This window comes from Desmodus rotundus, chromosome 3 (genome assembly GCF_022682495.2).
Source record: "Desmodus rotundus isolate HL8 chromosome 3, HLdesRot8A.1, whole genome shotgun sequence".
Taxonomy (NCBI): domain Eukaryota; kingdom Metazoa; phylum Chordata; class Mammalia; order Chiroptera; family Phyllostomidae; genus Desmodus; species Desmodus rotundus.
The window spans coordinates 68,227,852-68,248,015 of record NC_071389.1 but is presented as its reverse complement, the minus strand read 5'-3'; the positions used below and the strand labels follow the sequence as shown (position 1 = coordinate 68,248,015).

Genomic DNA, 20,164 nt, shown 5'->3' with positions numbered 1-20,164 from the left:
TTAGAATCTTGGATTATCCAGAGGCTAACTGATTATAATTTAGTAGAATAAACTTGATCATTGTAAAAGGATTATAAAAAAATTAATTTTAGGTACTATTCTGTGAGGTTAATGAAGGAGTCTGCTAGGTTCTGAGGCTTCCTTTCCCTGTATTCATTGTAAGACTTTGAGGAAAAGTGGCATTTAAATAATAAAACTTAACCTCATTCTGATACAAGAGAGAAGCAGATGTGTATGTTCAAATAGTGGGGTGGCTAGGGAAGAGGTGGGAGACGTTGTTTACCTCTATGTAACAACATCCTGCCTTTATAGCATTGAAAAGACTGTGGTTGCTCAGGAAATGTGATCCAAAAGAAGCTACTATTTCTATGACCTGAGAGTCAGTGGGGATTCTATTCCCATTGGTTGGGCCCCTGCCATAGATTTCCAGTAGCCCTAGAGTGGAACAACTTTAATTTAAAAATACAGCAGTTTGGGGCTCTGGCTGGGTTGCTCAGTTGGTTAGAGCATTGTCCCCCATATGCAAAGGTTGGGGGTTCAGTCCTGGGTCAGGGCAAATACAAGAATCAACCAACGAATGCACTAATAAGTGGAACAACAAATCAATGTTTCTCTCTCAAAAATCAATAAATAAAAAGTTTTTTTTAAAGAATACAACAGGAAAAAAGACAAAGATGGCAGCATAGGTAAACATGGTTTGCCTCCTCATACAACCACATCAAAATTATAATTAAAATAGAGAATAACCATCACTGAGAACCATCAGAAATCAAGTTGAATGGAATTAAAGAAACCACATCCATCCAGACTGGTAGGAAGGGTGGAGACGAGGAACAGGCTGGTCCTACACCCACACGTGGTGGATAAAAATTTGGGAGAGCTATCTCAAGAAGAAGGAGTCCTAGCCCCACACCAGGCCCCCCAGCCCAGGGTTCCAGTGCCAGGGAGATTAAGTCTCCATAAATTCTGGCTGCAAAACTGAGCCGGGATTGAGTCAGTGGAAGAAACTTTTGAAGTCCCAAGTAGTTGCTCTTAAAGAACTCACACACAGACGTAATCAGACTCACTCCTTCGTAGCTCCAGCACCAAAGTAGCATTTTGAAAGGCACCAGTGGCATACAGGGAGAAAGTGAAGTGTCTGGCATGAAGGTGGGAGCTCCGGGACAGCTTTCTCCCAGACAGAGAGGCAGGCTATTCTTCCTTTCTCAACCTTCCCTCCACAAAGCCACAGAACTGGCAGACTGGTCCCATATCTGAGACTCCATCAACCTGGCTAACATTGTTTGCTCTGCCCTGGAGGTTCCCAGAGACTCTGCCCCTCCCAATTTACATGCCCACCCAAGCTGCTTTTCCATATGAAAGGCTGGTCTCGGTTCATGCTTCACAACTTCCTAAATCTTATCAAACAAGCAGCAGCTGGCCTCAGTGAGCCCCAGGTTCTGCCCTAGCAGCAGCCAGCCTAGATTCACCGCTTGTCTTGTCTGGGAATCTCCAAGCCCAGCACAAGTATCAGCCATCTCAGATTGCTTTATAGCTCAGGCAGGGTGGCCCCCAGCAAAACACAGGTCGGGGCTCACCTTGGCCTGCACCACCCAGGATATCCCAGAGCCTGTGTACCCAATGGACAACTATAGACCACATCAGAGCACCACCACCCTGCCCGTACACAGCTGACCCTCCATGACCTCGTGGCTGACCCCCTTTCAGACCACTCTCATTTAAATGCTCTTCAGGAACTTCCTGCATGATTTCATATTGGGTCCTTCCTGTGGTGTGTAAGTGTCTTCCTTTTTTGCCGGTTCTCCCGTATGTTTTACCTCCTTTTGGCTGCCACCTTTACTCAGGGCAAAAGTTCTCAGTGACTTCCAGAGTGGGCATTTGTCCCCAGCCTTTTGCGCAGCTGTATCCTATCTATGTCACAAATCCCTGAATTCAGGTTCTCACTGTCACGGTCACAATTCCACAATTTGCCCTAAGTGGCAGCCCTCTTCCCTTCAGGAAGGCATGGCTATTAACTTGCCATTGCTATGCAGTGTGTCTTAAACTTTCCGGGGACCCTCTCTCTGTACCTCCTTATGGTTTCATCATTTATACCTTTTCCACCTCCAGTGATTTTTCTTTATTTATAATAAAATATTACTACTAATTTACTGTAGTTATAAAGAACTGCTTCTAATTGTTATTTCCAGACAGGTTATATTTTTATAATTAGCAGTGTCATGCTTTAAAGGCTAATTTAAAATCAAATGATAGTATCATGTACATTTGATTCTTTCAACCCCATAATTTTTGTTTTCATTTTATCATGTAACCGTAATACAGGGTTTCTCAACCTGGGCCAGGTAATTCTTTGTGTTGATACTGTTGTAGTTGTTGAGGGGGTGACTTCTCTGTGCGTTGTAGGATGTTGAGCAGCATCTCTGTCCTGTACCTGCAGGATTCCAATAGCACTCGCCAGCTGTGCAATGAACATTATCCCCAGACATTGCCAAGAGCTCCCTAGGAGACAAAATCGACTGCACTTGAGAATCACGGCCATAGTATATTTACTGAAGTTCTTATCATGCTGTTCAGGATCATAATTTGGAATAAAGCAGGGTATCAGCAGTAGCTAGGCACAAAATCAGCAGAATGGAAATGTTGCTAGGCAGTATTTTGGATGGTTCAATAGTCCAACATAAATAAAAACTGGAAACATTTTAGTGAGTGCCAGACAAGGCAGTAAAATTAGTGAATAGCTCCACATGTCATTTATGGCTGTTGTTCTTCAATCACTGTTTTAAATATGAAGCAGCAGGGTCTATAGACGTTAGAGCACACGTGAAGGCCCGGTACTGTTTTGTGTCACAGCAAAGTCACAGTGATTTTCCATGGCATGCAGGACTGGAAATGTGTTTCACTCCTTTTGTCATTATGTCTACAACAGGTGATCTCCTGTGCCCTGCTGGGAATGTCATCAATCTAACTTCCTCTCCAAAATTTTTGGCATTCTGCATCATGACGAGCACTCAGCGTGCAAGCCAATCCACAGGATGTTTTTCAGTTTAAACATATGGCAGAGAAAAAATTTAAATGTAGCTATTTGAGTTATATAGAAAAGCAAAATGATTTTGATTTATTAAATTGGATATGTTTGAAGGAGATATTTCTCCCTCAAGCAAAAGTCTTTAACTTCCAATATCTATTAAACTTACTATGTGTTACAAAGCATTTTATGGTTGTTTTATTGAACATTTGTACAAAAACCTAAATAAAAATTATTGATGGGGACTCTAAAGCACAGTTGACGTCACTAGACTTTTCTGAGGCGGGTGTCCAGAATAATGTAAGGTAGGACCAAATCTCGAACGCTGGGTGAGAACCCTGCTCACCAGGAGAGTCTGTGTTGTTTTCTTTATTCAGTGACTTATTCCTGCTGCGGAGCAAAGCAAGAAGAGAAAAAAAGAATATGGTGTCAAGTCGTTCCCAATTCTTTTACTAAATGAGTTGAGATTATTCTTGTTTTAAAACCTTGTCTAATTGAAGTTAAGAACAATTTAACAATAGCCAGGGGGGAGTGGGGTGGGGACAGTGGGAAGAGGGAATTATAGGAACTAGTATAAAGGACACATGGACAAAACCAAGGGGGAGAGTGGAGGTGGGGGAGGGAGGTGGGTTCAGCTGGGGTGGGGTGGAGGGATGGGGAGAAAAGGCATACAACTGTAACTGAATAACAATAAAAATTAAAAACAAAAAACAAGAAACCTTGTCTAAAAAAAATCATGTAATAAAAGTCCTACAGGAGAACATAGGCAGGAAAATCTCAGATATTCCACACAGCAATATTTTCACCAATATGTCCCCTAGAGCAAGGGGCATAAAGGAAAGAATAAACAAATGGGACTTCATCAAAATAAAAAGCTTCTTCACAGCTAAAGGAAACAGCATTAAAATGAAAAGAGAACCAACCGTATGGGAAAGTATATTTGCCAGTGATACCTCAGACAAGGGTTTGACTTCCAAAATATATAGACATGACTCCACTCTAGGAAGACAAAAATCCGAATTAAAAAATGGGCAAAGGACTTGAACAGACACTTCTCCAAGGAGGACATACAAAGGGTCCAGAGACATATGAAAAGATGCTCAGCATCACTAGCCATCAGAGAGATGCAAAGTGAAGCCATGATGAGGTGCCACTTCATACCCGTGAGAATGGCCATCATAAACAAATCAACAAACAACAAGTGTTGGAGAGGATGTGGAGAAAAGGGAACCCTAGTACATTGTTAGTGGAAATGCAGACTGGTGTAGCCACTATGGAAAACAGTATGGAACTTCCTCAGAAAACTAAAAATGGAACTGCCTTTTGACCCAGCAATTCCACTGCTGGGATTATACTCTAAGAACCCCAAAACACCAATTCAAAAGAACCTATGCACCCGAATGTTCATAGCAGCACAATTTACAATAGCCAAGTGTTGGAAGCAACCTAAGTGCCCATCAGTAAATGAATGGATCAAAAAACTATGGTACATTTACACAGTGGAATACTACACAGCAGAAAGGAAGAAGGAACTCCTACCCTTTGCGACAGCATGGATGGAACTGGAGAGCGTTATGCTAAGTGAAATAAGCCACACAATGAAAGGCAAATATCATATGATCTCATCTGTAAGTGAAACCTAATCAACAAAACAAATAAGCAAGCAAAATATAACCAGAGACACTGAAATTAAGAACAAATTGACAGTAATCAGAGGGGAGGTGGGAGGGAATAACAGGGGGGTGAAGGGGGAAGGGCTTTCAGGAACATGTACAAAGGATACTTGGACAAAGCCAAAGAGGGGTATAATCAAGGGTGGGGAGTGGGGATGGCTGGGCTTGGGGGGGAATGATGGGGTAAAATGGAGACAACTGTACTTGAACAACAATCAAATTAAAAATAAATATATATTTATTTTCTTATATATATACACATATAAAAGAAAAATACTACAAAGCCAGGGAAAAAAACATGTAAAATATTAACTAAATATAAGATTGGACTTTTAAAAGTAAAATTATGTCATGCTATGATCCTTCACGTTACACTTTTAATTATTTTAGTGGTACTTGTGTGGTAGATTTATTATGTGTTCGTCCCTAACTGGACATGTGTTGAAAGTGCCTAAGGCAGTACTTGGCACATAGCAAACAATCAATAAATAGTTGCTGAAAGAATGTATGGGAAGGGGGTGTCTTGGTGTGACAGTTTGTCTTACTGTACAATATAAAGATTTTTAAAGCAGGAGAGAAAAAATATACAAAAGAAGGGATGTACCCATCACCCAGCTTGAACAATTGTCAACTCACAGATAGCCTTGTTTCAACCATATTCCCCGTACTTTTCCCTTCCCATATTATTTGGAAGCAAATTCCAGATATAGCATTCTTTAATAAATATTTCAATGTCTGTCTTTAAAAGATTAGGGCTCTTTTCTTTAAACATTGCCATAGACCTGCCCTGGCTGGTGTGGCTCACTGGATTGAGTGCTGGCCTGTGAACCAAAGGGTCGCTGGTTCGATTCCCAATCCGGGCACATGCTGGGTTGCAGGCCAGGTCCCTAGTAGGGGCCGTGAGGGGCAACCACACATCCATGTTTCTCTTCCTCTCTTTCTCCCTCTTTCCTCCTTTCTCCAAAGTAAATAAATAAAATCTTTTAAAAAAGAAACAAACAAACATAAAAACACATTGCCACAGTTCCTTAGTATACCTATTGAATAAAATATTAAAATAATTCCTTAATATCATCAGGTATCATGTCAGTCTTCAAATTTTCAATTATCTCATAACTACCACCCCCATATATTTTTATTTGAATCAGGACTCGAAAAAGATCCACATATTTTTAAAAATCCACATATTGTGGTTATTTGATCTATTTCTTAAATATTTTTAATCATTAGCTTTTCCCCATCCTCCCTTTTTTCCCCCTTATAATTTATTTCTTGAAGAAACTGGGTTGTGTGTTGCTGTGTTTCCCACAGCCTAGAGTGTGCTGATTGTATCCTAATAGTGTCACTTACTTACGTGTCACTTAGGTTCCTCTGTCTCCTGTATTTCCTGGTAGTTGGGGCTAAAGGCTTGATCAGATTCAGATTCAGTTTTCTTCTTGGCAGGTGCAAAAAAGAATAATGGCCGCATTATTGGCTTTTTGCTTAGTGCCTTGCATATTGATTTAGCTAACATTTATTGAGTATTTTTCTATGTGCCTAGGAGTGTACTTACATTCTATAGGTATTATGTCATTTAATCATATTTAAGCCTCACAATACTATTACATACCCATTTCTATCTGCTGACCAGACCTCTTATTAGGACTGTCTTTTTTTCCTTTTTATTGAATTTATTGGGGTGACACTGGTTAACAAAATTATACAGGTTTCAGGTGCACAGGTTCTACAACACACCATCTGTACACTGTTTTGGGTGTTCACCACCCCAAGTCTCCTTCCATTACCATTTATTCCCCCTGTAACTCTTGTGCCTTCCCCCCCTCACCCTTCCCCCCCCACCCCAGGAGTCACTACTCTGTGTTCTGTGTCCGTGAGTTTCTCTCTCGCGTGCCCTCTTATTTTTTGCCTAGTCTCTCCACCCCTCCTACCCAACAGCTGTCAGCCTGCTCTCTATCTATGAGTCTGTCACTGTTTTGCTTGTTAGTTCATTTTGTTCATTAGATTCCCCATCTGAGTGAAATCATATGTTACTTGTTTTTCTGTGACTGGCTTATTTCAGGGCCAAGTAATTTCAAATGTCTTTCAAACAAACCCCTTGGTATATACCCCCACTGTCACTTATGTGATTGAATTTGGAATTGTCTGAATTTTCTTTTCACTGGATTCATTTAGACTATACAAAAGTACCTTGCATTAAAGGCATTTTATATAAATTAATAAACTCATTATTTTAATAAAAATAAAATAATAAAGCTTAAAGACCTATTATTTAACTGTGAATTTGTTGCCTTTATGCTTTTGGTAATGGGATTCACCATCTGTTAACTTCACAAAGACTGATATCTAAACCATAAGTAAGGCCAACAGAATTCAGTACCTCCTGAGTCGTCTTTCCTCTGCGCCCATTGTCGTCTGCAGGTGCCCTTTTATGTCTCTTTCATCTTTCTGCTCTCATTGTATGTTCACAGTACTCACAGGATCCTACCGTTGCCCTGCCTACAGAACTGGCTTGTGATTTTAAAAGCAAAACTAGCTTTTCATTGTTTGTTTACATATCTTTAATTTTTTTCTGCTCAGTTTTTCCCATAGTCCTAAATTCTACTGTTTATAAAACCAGACCATTGGAGCTCCAGACTAGAAAAAGAAATGTTAAGTTATCTTGACCAACTAACACTTTTGAAGATTAAACTGTTTGATAGGTGGTTTGTTAACTCCAAAAAGGAATATACCTGTCAAAAAGGACACCTGTGGTTAATGGGGCCCAAATTTACAATGGGAGTCTAGCAGCCATTGTTTATAGAGGCCTCTTATGCACACTGCATATCAGGGAAAAGCCTCAGACTGACCTGCCAGCCTCTTTGCACTGAGTTCCTGCTACCTGAGCTGTACCTCATGAAGGGCTTCCTGGAATCATATTTTGACCAATGGGCTGAGACTTGCCCCATCCAATTGGAGCTACACAGCTATATCCTCATTTGCATCTTTACTGACTAATCACAGCAGCTCCATTAGAACCAATCAGGACTTGGGATTCCAAGCAGTCAGAACAAGTGCTATTTGAACCAATGAAACTACAAATTTGGATTTCTCCTTTGCATTAAAATGGACCAATCCAGGACCAGGCAAGCACTTTCTCCATATAAGCAAGCTGTCCCTTTTTGGAGAGGGGGGCACGTACTTTTGATTTCCACTGGTTGCTCTGTTTCCCTGGTTTGCAAACTATTCACCTGAGTAAAGTTTCTCCTTTTACTGCACCCTCGATGGGGACACCTGTTGGTGTTACACTGGTGGCAGCAATCTTTTGTTGACAGGTTGATGGAGAAAAGGTACCAACCGTCCCACGTTGCAGTTGGATAATAGAGCACTGGGAGCAAAATAGTGCAAAGAGGGTCCTGTTTTGCAGCTGTACAAGCTGACTTGCAAGGAGTAAAGTATTCTTTATATAGCTTAACCTCTCTTCTCCAGTAATTTCTCCTTTAATAGTTGTTTAACATTCTCAACTTTGCAGAATATCTATCAGGTGAAGCATTTGGTTGGTTGAATAGAAGGAACATAAGGCATTGGTGAATACAATAGGGAAGTAGGAGTTTGAGTTCTTATTCTGGTTGTACCTCACTGTAAGGCACTTGGCAACTAGCCAAATTCTTTGTTCTTACTTTTTAAAAACACAGTTATTTTTGGCATAATTATCCATAAAGAACTTAATGATTCTTATTGAAAGTCTTCTGTAAATTTGTAGTAAATAGAAATTGTGTCTCTCTTTACCTGATCTTACAGGGTGTCCAGGGTGGCATGGTGCACGTGCTTGTGCTTAATAAGTAGCTTTCAATGCTGGTGGTATTTGAAAGGTTATACATTTTAAAGGGTATTTTGTTCCCCTTTTCCTTGGCAGGACCAAGGAGCTTCCTTTTCTAAGACCAGTACTGTTTGAACTCAGTGAAAGTACACTTTGTTCTAGGAGAATTGCCATATGAAAGCCTAGAATATATATTGAGTTCTTGAAGGGGGGGAAATCGCGTTCTAGGACAGTGGGTGTTGATTTGGTGCTGAATGAATGATTATCCGCTTTTGTACTCACAGGCTCGCTTCTCACATGTGCGGATGAAATATCTTTTCTTTTCCTGGTTGGCAGTTTTTGTTGGAAGCTGGATTATTTATGTGCAGTACTCCACCTATACAGAACTATGCAGAGGAAAGGACTGTAAGAAAATAATAGTAAGTATTTTATATTTTCTGGTATATGGAAAAACCTAGATTAGTAAGTTGTATTGATAACACATTATATTTACTACTTATGTATGTAATAATTTTAAAAAGTAAAAGTTAATTTGACCTTAGAGTTGTGCTTCTCAGAGTTTCGATATGAACAAGTTAGTAGCACTATTCCCCACTTTGAAAAAAATCTAATATTCAGAAGTCTAAATATACAATACAGACTAGTGTGAGAACATTTGCATTACAAAGAAGGATTTTTATTTTTCAAATATACTTTAAATTTAGTTTAATCAGACGGGATTTTTAATGTCTAGAGTATGAAAGTGTTATGTACAGGCAACCTTCCAGAACACATCTTTTGAATAGATGGAGTCATTCTCAAATTCCAGAAATTTATCTAAAAAGCATCTACATTTTTTATTATTTAATTTCTATCCTAATGTTTGGCTGTATTTTAGGAAGATCATTCTATCAGTCTAAGATTTCTAGTAGTAATTGTTGGTTCCATAGCACTTACAGAGGGTCTGGTACAAATAACGCCCCTTTGTTATTACAAAATTGTTTATTACAAAATCATAAGCATGTAATTGTATAACATAACAATGTCACACTCAAGCACACCATATGACATTTTAGGTGAAATGTTCAAATTAAAACTATAAATTACACACCCATATTATTACCCTACCAACCACACTCAAGGAGGCCTTGCTTCTGCCGGACCCTGTATTTTAAATGTTTGAGGATAAGTAAATTTAACACCTTCTTTTCTGCTAGTATATTCTGATGTGGATAATATTTAAACATTTCTTCTGAGAATTATATTTTTGCTAACAATGATTGTTGGGGTTCCAATTATTACAACTTATTAAAGATTCTATGATTATTGAGTGGTTACTCTTAACCCAAGCCAGTGGTGCTGGTGTGTGCATATAGCAGGGGACCAGACACCCTGACCTTAACAAACTTATGTGAGGGAAGAAAATGAATAATTACAGTGAGACAAAGTAAATATGACAGTAACAAGTGTCATAGGAACATAAGACAGGGGGACCTGAGCTTTCCAAAATTCTAAGAAAATAAAAATCAATTTAACTGTAGGTACTCTGTCAGTCAGGATTTTAAAAAAAATTATCTTACAGGAGTATTATAGCCTCTTAACTAGGCAAGGGATGAATTACTAAATAATATAAGAAGTACAAGCAGCAGGGGAATTAATTAGCAAAGGAGAGTCCAGATCAAGGTTCACAGATATCAATCTTATGTCCATTCCAATTAGTCATTCTAGATCCTTGAGGCATTTTAAGATGGGGGAGCCTCCGGGGCCAGGCAGTGTACTGGGTACTTTACATGGCTGTTAATAGTTAGCATAATACTATGAAAGCCCCTCCTCCCAAGCCCATTTTATAAATACAGAAAAGTGACTCAGAGAGAGAAGAATTCGCCTGTGATGGTGGAGCCAGAATTCGATCCTAATTCTGTCTCTATATAAAGCTCATACTCTCTCTGCTACCCTATGTCAGAAAAGACTGGCAAAGAAAGCTGAAGTTTAATAAAGCTAACAAAAACCCCTGCAAAACTCACCTTCAATGAACAAGAAAGAAGCAGAAGTTTTACTGCCAACTATAATAACATATAAATAACCGAAATTATTGGAAATGTTTATTTCCCTTCTTCTAGAACACCGTTCTCAAACTAGGTGCACATTAAAAGGTATTTCACAGATAAAAGATCCCCATGGCCAGATATATTTGCAAACAGCGGATTAAACAAGGGTAAATAGCTGACTTTACTGAGGACTCCTCTGGGTCTTTAATGTGGTCACGTGCACTGTGCATCTCCAGAGAAAGCAAGTGTACTTGATTAGGAAAAGAATCCGTCCTCACCACAGCCCTCCCAGGAAGAAATATCAGTATCATCTGGTGATGTTAGAACTACTGTTCTAACAAATTAAGCCAAATGAAACAGATATGTCTTCATCTTACATTAATACAATAACTTTCAAAATGCAAGCATACGTTGGTACATATTCTGTTATGAGTGAATTATAACAGAATTCATTATTTTCCTTTAATTTTACTTTAATTGATAAGAAATTGAAGCAGAATGTAATCCTAGCTAATTTAATGCTTATATTAATAAAACTTGAAAATAATGAAAAAGTTTTCTGAGCCTGAAACATATCTTTTCTCTAAGACTGGCTCAAAAAAATGTAGTCTCTCTGCATTTGGGAATTACGTTTTTAATACTTACCGAAACTAGTAGTACTAAGACAGTACATACTAATATTGCATGGGAATTGTTTGATTGGAACTATAAAGCAAGCAGGAAAAAAATATTTTTAAAGTATAAAATGAAGTTAAAAAAAATCTTTACTTGAGGATTTATTATTTTAGAGAGAGAGGAAGGGAGAGAGAGGGAGAGAGAAACATCAGTGTGAGAGAGAAACATTGAATGGTTGCGTCCCGTATGCACCTGACTGGGGAAAGGACCCAGGACCTAGGTATGTGCCCTGACTGGGAATGGAACCTGCAGGCTTCTGCTGCATGGGACAACACTCCAACCAACTGAGCCATCCGGCCATGGCAATGAAAGCATTTTTTTAAAAAACCACTTATAAGTGGACTTGTGCAGTTTAAATTTGTGTTGTTCAAGGGTCAACCGTAGTCTCCACCTTCTGGCTATTGCAAATGATGCTGCTGTGAACACTGGTGTGCAGGTATCTGTTTGAGTCCCTGCTTTCAGTTCTTTTGGGTGTATACCTAGAAGTGGAGGTGCTGAATCAGATGGTAATTCTGTTTTTCACTTTTTGAGGAACTGCCATATTGTCTTCCTACTTCTATTAAGTACACTTCAATTCTCTATTGAAATCATCCATTGTTTTATTTATTTTCTCCACCCTTGTTCTTGTTTACTTAAAGATGAACATAGTTATTTTAAAATCCTTTTTGGATGACTCCAACACCTGGATCTGTTTCTGTGTCCGTGTTCATCTCGTTTCCGGTCCTGTCACTTGGTGTTTTGGCATGCCCTGCGATGTTTTACGTAATGCCTCCAGATAGTTTCCCTTCCCTCGAGTAGGCAGTTACAATGGTAGTCGATCATTGTAACCCAATCTTGGACAGTTTGGACTGGAGGCTGGGTTGCACCTCTGGTAAAGCTCAGGCTATTTTTGGCTCATCTTCATTCCAAGAACATAGCCCTCTAGGGATTTTAACTGAGAGCCTGGGAATTTATTGGGGTTTCTCCCTCTGGCAGGTTCATAACTCTACTCTGTATCTTGTGAGACTGCCAAAAACGTCTGCTCCGCTTTTCAAAGGCTTTCCGATGAGATTTTTAGCCTCCCATTCTGTAAAGCCTCAGGATTTGGCACAGATCCCAACAGGATAACTGGCTGTATGTTTGAGGCTCCCTTAGCTGCCTATAAAGGCTTGCTGGTTTCTTGTCCTCGCAGCAGCTCCCTGCTAGCATACAGTGCTGGTTCTCAGACCTCTGCTCATGCCCAGCATCAGCACAATCCCCAGGATAAAGAAGCTGTGAGTCAGCTCATCTCTCTGAGGTTCTTTTCACTTCACCTGTACCCCTGGGGTTCAGCCCTTCAGGGTCTCAGCCCACAGCACAGTGTACCAAGATCCCACCCTGGGCAGGGACTGAACTAGATTTTTGTCTTCCATAAGACTGTGTATTTCAGGTCATACATCTGAAGGCAATTGCAGCCACAAATTCTAGGTTATTCTGTCTCGAATCTTATCCTCTCCCAGGTCTTGATTAAGTAGTATGTTGTTAGCTCTTTGAAGCTTTAATATGTACTTTAAAATATTTTTTCTGCTTACTTCTTAGTTCTAGTCAAATAATCCCTATGTAATATTAATACTTTCTTAGTACTACTGATCTTACTACCAGTTTTGGTAAGTTTTAAGAACAAAATTCCCAAATGTGGAAAAACTACAATTTTTTTAAAGCCAGCCTCAGGGAAAAGATATACCTTAGGCTTAGAAAATGTTTTCATCGTTTTCAAGTTTTAGGAAAATAAGCGTTAAATTATACTAGAATTATGTTCTTCCATTTCTTGTCAATTAAAATGAAATTAAAGTCTCCAGAGGATTACTGTGACTGTCCCATTCAGAGCTTTGCCTCCAAGCTGAGATCATTGTTTAGGAGTTAGGGATGACAGGTGATCAGCAGAGTGTGATAAATAGTTTACCTATGTTAAAAGTTGTAGTCGGTCTCTTCATACAGAGCTTTCCTCCTCTCTGTCTGTCTCTGTCCTTTTCCCTTTCCTCCCGCGTGTGTGTGAGGGTCGTATCTATTGCAGTGGTTAAGAGCATAAGCATTGGAATAAAAGAGCTTCAGGTTTGAGTTCTACCTTTGCTGTTTCTTAGCTGTTTATGCTTGGGCAAGTTATTTAGCTTCTGTAAAATGAGCATTAATAGTGCTATATGTCTCATCAAATGGTTGTAAGGGTAAAATGAATTCCTGTATTAAAAGGTTAATAATACTGTATTGTATATTTGAAAGTTTCCAGAAGGCTAGATTTAAAAGTTATCACAAGAAAAATAAATTTGTAACTCTGCATGGTGATGGATGTTAACTAGAGTTCTTGTGGTGATTACTTCACAAAATAGGTGGCCTCCAACTTACGGTGGTTCGACTTACGATTTTTCAACATTATGATTGTGAAAATAATGCACGTCATAAATTACGAGATATTCAACACTTTATTGACTTTTTGTTAGGTGATTTTCCCAAATCTAGGCTAATGTAAGTGTTCTGAGCACATTTAAGGTAGGCAAGGCTAAGCTATGATTAGGTGTATTAAATACATTTTTGATTGAATGATACTTTCAATTTACAGTGGGCTTATTGGGATGTAACACCATCGTAAGTCAAGGAGCATCTGTATATACAAATACCAAATTTATTTGTATATACAAGTATCAAATTATTATGTTATATACCTGAACTAATACAGTGTTGTATGTCAATTATATCTCAATTGTTTAAGAAAGAGAGACTTATTACAAGGAATTGTGGGGGCTGGCTAGGCAAGTCCAAAGTCCATAGGGTAGGCTGTCAAGAAGGAAGTCTGGAACTTCGGGGCGTGGGCCGGAGCTGTTAGCCACGGATGGGATGTCTTCATCGGGGGAGCCTGAGCAGTTCTCTTAAGGCCCTTCCACTTAGTGAATCAGGCCCACACAGCCTATCTAGGGTAATCTCTTAAAGTCAGTTGATTAAGGACTTTCTTTAATCACCTCTACAAACCTTCACAGCAACACCTAGATTATCATTTGCTTTATTAACTGGGGACTTCAGGGTAGCCAAAATGACACATCCAAAGACCATCACATCAGGTTGAAATTATTCAGTTAGTACTATAAATAGTTGAACTACAAAAACTCATAGGAAGAAGGCTTCAGTGAACAGAGAGATCACTGTGGGTAGAATAGTGGAGAAAGGTTCCACAGAGGAGATAGAACTTCTGCAGGGCCTTATAAGATAGAAGGGATTTGGAAAGGCACTGAGGAGCATCTTTCTCCTTTTAATTATAAAGCCAACTTCCTTAGCACTTTTATCCCAAAGAGCAAGATGCTGATTAATGTTAGATCTGAGAATTCCCAGAACCATGTATTAGTAGCCACTGAACTACAGCCTTGTTCATTGGATCCTTTGGCTGCCTGTAAATTAATATATTTTCCTCTTTTGTCGCTTTATTGTAAATTTAAAAAACAAACTTAAAATGTTGAACAAATCAGGTATATATTTCATATAAATTATGAACTCTGTGTATTAGTCTCTTTTAGTAATCAAGTCGGTTACAATTTCATTGGAAATCACTATAGAATATTACTACAATTTCCCTAAGATGTTTCCTCTAATCACTGGATAATTGTTGTTAAAAGATATTATAAGGTTGATTAAAAATTTTTTAAAGATATTATAAGGTTAATAGGATTCTTAATTTATCTAAGTTTCTAGGAGGCTAGAAGCCAAAACTGGGATTAATTTTGCACATTGTACATTGATTTTCAATTTGGATTCAAGCTTCTTATTTTCAGTTTTTAATAAAAGTATGAAACTTCCCACCGTCATATCTGTTACTTAGAACTGGTTTCCACTGAAGTGCAGAATAGGTTTTTAAAGCTTCCCAGAAGGGAAATGGAGTGGGGGTGGTGCACCCTGGGAGGCCAAGGTTGACCTGCGGAAGTTGTGTAAAGGCAGCTCTCTGAAACATCTAACCCTAATTAGATGTGTTGGGAGGATTTTTTTTTTCAGTTGTGCTTCCTCTCTCTCTCTCTCCCCCCAACCTAAATATAATGTTATACAATATAACTAACTCATGTACCGCACGTTTTCTCTGATCATAGAAATCACTGATTCACTCATTATTTAAGCAACTCCTATTTGGAGCCTAATCATAAAGAAATTTTGCACAATTTGACCATGTAGTTTGCTGGGTTCTTTAAAAAAGAAACAAAAAGGTGAGGGAGGGAGTAAACTTTTTCTTCTGTACATTTCCAGGACAACATTGTTTAATATTGATATTTCTGGCATGTTCCTCTATGATCAGAGCGAGGTCCTACCTAGGTTCTAGTGGGAAATCACAACGCCATTCCGATGAAACTTTGTGACTATTATATGGGCACGTGCTTTAAAATTGAAGCATTATAAGATGAAAGAGCCTCTAAATTTTATTATAGTCCCTTTTAAGATTTAATTTCTAGAGATGGTCTGTTGCTTAAAGCAACTAGCTTAACATATACTAAGTTTAATGTATTTATTATAACCATGTTTTCAGTTAGATAGCAATACATAGCCAATAATTTCATTTAACTTTGTATCTGCTTAGGATTATTATTTGACTCCAGAGGTTCATTTTGTTCCATTATCTTATATTTTTAAAATATATAGAGCCAATATACTTGGTACATACTGTTTTTAAAGGACAAGCTTAATTTTTTCCTTTGAAGGAAAGCATAGTCTTCCTGTGTGCCAGCTTGAGTTAGGTTACCAGTCTTTTCTTTGTGAATTTATAGAAAAATATTTACTGAACAAGTTAATTTCAAATCTTAACAAACATGAGCTTTATTCGAAGGATAACCCTGCTGTTAATTACAACTGCAGGTCGGGCGGCCTCCGTGTGTTACGCTGCGCTCACATCACGTGATGTTCACTGCGATCCCGAGACAAGTGGTGTCATTGTGATCCTTTGCCATCATTCCTGGGAAGCAGTAAAGAGACTCAGGGTGAAAGCCGGCTCAGAAGGCATGAGCCAGTGATAAAACCCCATGTCATATTAGTTCTGTGCCCGCTAGCACTGTGCTAGGATCTGGAGGTGTAGAGAGATAAGACACGTCCTGGCCCTGAAGATGCTTATAGAGTAGTAGGGGATTTGGAAAAATAAACAAGAAGCACATGATTGACCAGAAGTAGTGTTGCTAGATGTAGTAAAAACAAACAAACAAAACAAAACAAAAACCAGCATCGTGGCCATTGTAAACAATGCTGCGCGGAACGTGGGAGTGCATGTATCTTTTCAAGTTAGTGTCTTAACTTTTCTTTGGATAACTAGCCACAAATGGAATCGCTGGATCATATGGTAGTTCTAGTTCTAATTTCTTGACGAATGTCCATACCGTTTTCTCTAGTGAACCTTAATCATTCCTAAGTGTACAGTTCAGTAGTGTTAAGTATATCCACATTGTGTGTAACCAGTCTCCATAACTTTTTCATCTTGCAAAACTGAAACTCCATTCCCTTTAAACAACGTTCCATTCCTCCTACCCCCAGGACCTAACATCCACCCTTCTCCTTTCTGCTCCTATGAGTTTGACTACCTTAGAGACCTCGGAAGTGGAACCATACAGAATTTTTTTGTGCCTGGCTTATTTCACTTAGCATAATACCCTGCAGTTTCGTCCATACTGTGGTACGTTTTAGAATTTCCTTCCTTTTTAAGACTGACAATATTCCATCGTATGTTTTGTTAATGCCACATTTTGTTTATTCATTCATCCATTGATGGACCGACCCTTGGGTTGCTTCTACCTTTGGACTAGAAAATTGCTTCAAGTTAACCTGGTGCAGTTTGGTCATGCAGGCTCCTTAGGTTCTGTTTTGAAAGATAATGGCAGCCATGTGAAGTGTTTGATAGAAGTGAGTATTAACACTCCCGCGCAACCACATTACTAGGTCATAATGAAAATGATTTCTGCTACACATACAGGCATTTATTCAGCACATACTTATTTACAAGTGGTCACAAAACATTTCGTGTCATCAGTCTGTAAACTCCTAAGTTCTAGCTTTGTCGTTTTAGCCTTTCTGTCAACTTGCATGAAAGATTTACTCAAGGCAGAAGCAGTGATGCTCTGGAGGCAAGCTTATGATTACCCCTGTGATTAGCATCAGGGAACGAGACACTCTGAGCCGGTGGTTCTCGGAAGGTTGTCTCTTTGACCGGCAGCATTGGTGTCACCTGGTAACCTGCTGCAGATGCAGATTTTCAGCTCCCCATAAAGCGTAATGAGGCAGAAACACTGAGAGTGATGTTCAGCTGTCTGTTTGAACAAGACCTCCAGGGGACCTGAAGCTCCCAGAAGTCCGAGAACCTGTGCTGTAAAATGATTAGCGCAGGGTACCTCCCTAGAGATAAAGGTTATAGCTTCAGCTGGTTCTTACACCCTTTTTTTGTGAAAGGGTAGGGAATATCTCATATTTTAACCAATTCACATATCTTAAATACCTTCCATTGCACCAATAGGCATTTCTAACATTTGCCGTGCTATTTAACAGGCCACATATTTCACCAATAAAAACCTAATTTGCTAGTAACAGATCAGAGAAATGAATTAATCTTGATCAAGATACGGAGCCCGGGTTTCCTTATTACCTCATTAGAACGGTAGCTGAGCACCTGTACAAGCCTGATTAGGATATTAGAAGCACCTGGACTGTAACTTCACCTGCACACACACCGCCAGCACCACCAGCACTGCACTGTGTATGCTGAGGTGTTTTAAAGTAGATTAGAGGCGTTACAACTGAAGGGAAGGAAAGAGTGGAGAGGGTGTGTCTGGGTGTGTGTGTGTGTGTGTGTGTGTGTGTGTGTGTGTGATGGGGAGAGAGTGCAATGCGCACTGCTAATAGCCCAGAAAAAGTCAGAAGCGGGGGAAATGAGAAGTTGAAGATACAGTGAGAGTGCAGAGAATGGTGAAGATTTTAAAAGGTTAATGTAGGGAGCGGATACTGAGTAGAGACTTGGAGAATTTTCAGACATCAAGAACCCAATTCTGCTGTTTTTTTCTAAGGAGAAATTGATAAGATGGCTTCAAATACATTTTTAGAACATTAATCTTAGAAAATTATTTAAAACCTATTACTGGGCGTCTGTTCATTATCATTGCCCCTGTGGTACAATTTCCATTGTTTATGAAATTATTCTTTCATTTTAGGTGGGTTTTGTAAAATTTAGCCAAAGAGCGCCATCTTCTGGTACTTTGGTGCTATGTGCAAGCAAAGGAGGGTGTATAGTAAAATCATTGTAGTAATAAGAATATCTCAGGGAAGGAAAAATCTTTGATGTTTTCTGCTGAGTTTTCTTTTGTAAAGTTGAACATTCTTTATAATCTCTGTGTATTTTTAGTTAGAATATCAGATTATTGGCGGTAATTATAGTTGTATATGGCCCTGTCTGGAAAACAAAACAGAACAGTGTGTGGCTAACCATCCTTTTTTGTACAAGCATGAGGGAAATTTGCTTTTGGTTCGTGATGGAAGCCACAAGTTGAAGAGCCTGTTTTTTTGTGATTGCCTCTTTGATACAGGGTTGGCTTGAGGCCTTTGCACAAAACAAGAAATGTGATTCTTTTAGATGAATGCCAGATTTATCTTCACTGCTTAACAGCTTACTGATAAGGTGTAATTTTACAGAAAAGTATTCATTTTATTCTCAATGAGGTTTTAAAATAAAAATTACTATGTTCTGTAGCAGAGTTGCACAGCGGAAGCATGCTGGGCCCATACAATAAAAATTACTATGTTTTCTTTTTTTTTTTTTAAAGATTTTGTTTATTTATTTTTAGAGAGGGGGAAGGGAAGGAGAAAAACATCAATGCTGGTTGCCTCTCTCATGCTCCCTACTGGGGACCTGGCCTGCAATCCAGGCATGTGCCCTGACGGGGAATCCAACCTGCAACCCTTTGGTTCACAGACCTGCACTCAATCCACTGAGCCGCACCAGCCAGGGCTGATTATTTAATAAACATTTACCATATTCTGTTATTTGCTAGAGGGGAAGGAGACGTTTAAAGATGAGTATGATAGTGTCTCTGCCTTCAAATCATCTAACTTTCTACCAGGGAAGATAACATACCATGATATTAGATTTGGGATGATAAGGAAAGAAGGGAGGAAGAATATAGGCTCAGGAAGGAAACGCACAGCCTTACGGTTATTTGTTGGAAGATGGGTATTGTAGGAAGGGTCACATTTAATCTCGACCTGGGCAAGATTAATGGATAAAGCGTTCCTCAAGATTCAGGAGCCAAACATCGGGACCGTTGAAGGGGTTAGCTATATTAGTCCTATCCCAGAAATTGTTCATAATGAAGTGCCTCATTTCTGGGTAAACACCCAGAATGCACTTCATCCATTCATCCATTCAGCAAGAGTGCTTTTTGTATGCATTTGACTGTATGTCAGACATCTGTGTGAAGCCCAAGGAAACAAAGATGGAAGTCCTGACCCTACGTGGAGTTGCTTGTGCAGAGGGAAGGAGTGCGCCCCTTAGTGTAGCACCTGCTCTACACTTTCCTCTCCAACACACGTAATTCTGGTTCTTTTACCTTCGTGGTTAAAAGCACGAGCTCTGGAGGCAGACACCTGGGTTAGTCAGATTTCTGCACCACCACTAGCTGCTTTTGCTTCTTAACCTTTTCGTAACCTCTCCTGCCCCAGTTTGTTTATCAGTAAAATGGAGATAATGGTAATACCTCTTTCAGAGGGGGGCTGCGAAGATTAAAGAGATATACGTGAAAAGCTCTTAGAACAATGTTAACCTGTAGAAAACAACATGACAAGTACCCCAGAACCTACCATCTCTTAACCTTTCACACTATTTGCTCCATTTTAAAAAGAAAAAAATCATTACGTACAGGTAAACTCTGCCTTCCCTGCTGGTCTCCTTCCTCCTCCCCAGGAGTGGCCACCATCTTGCAACCCTGTTTTCATAACCTCACTCCGAGTTTGGGGG

At 39.3% G+C, this 20,164-nt stretch overlaps 1 protein-coding gene across 1 annotated transcript in view; it reads left to right on the top strand.

The window, feature by feature from the left end:
- The window catches only part of DIPK1A (divergent protein kinase domain 1A), a 118,976-nt gene that overhangs the window by 83,088 nt on the left and 15,724 nt on the right, over nt 1-20,164 (top strand). Inside the window, exon 2 of the mRNA XM_024565280.3 lies at nt 8,779-8,913. Coding sequence (XP_024421048.1) covers nt 8,779-8,913 — 135 coding nt within the window. The remainder of the gene's footprint in view (nt 1-8,778; nt 8,914-20,164) is intronic.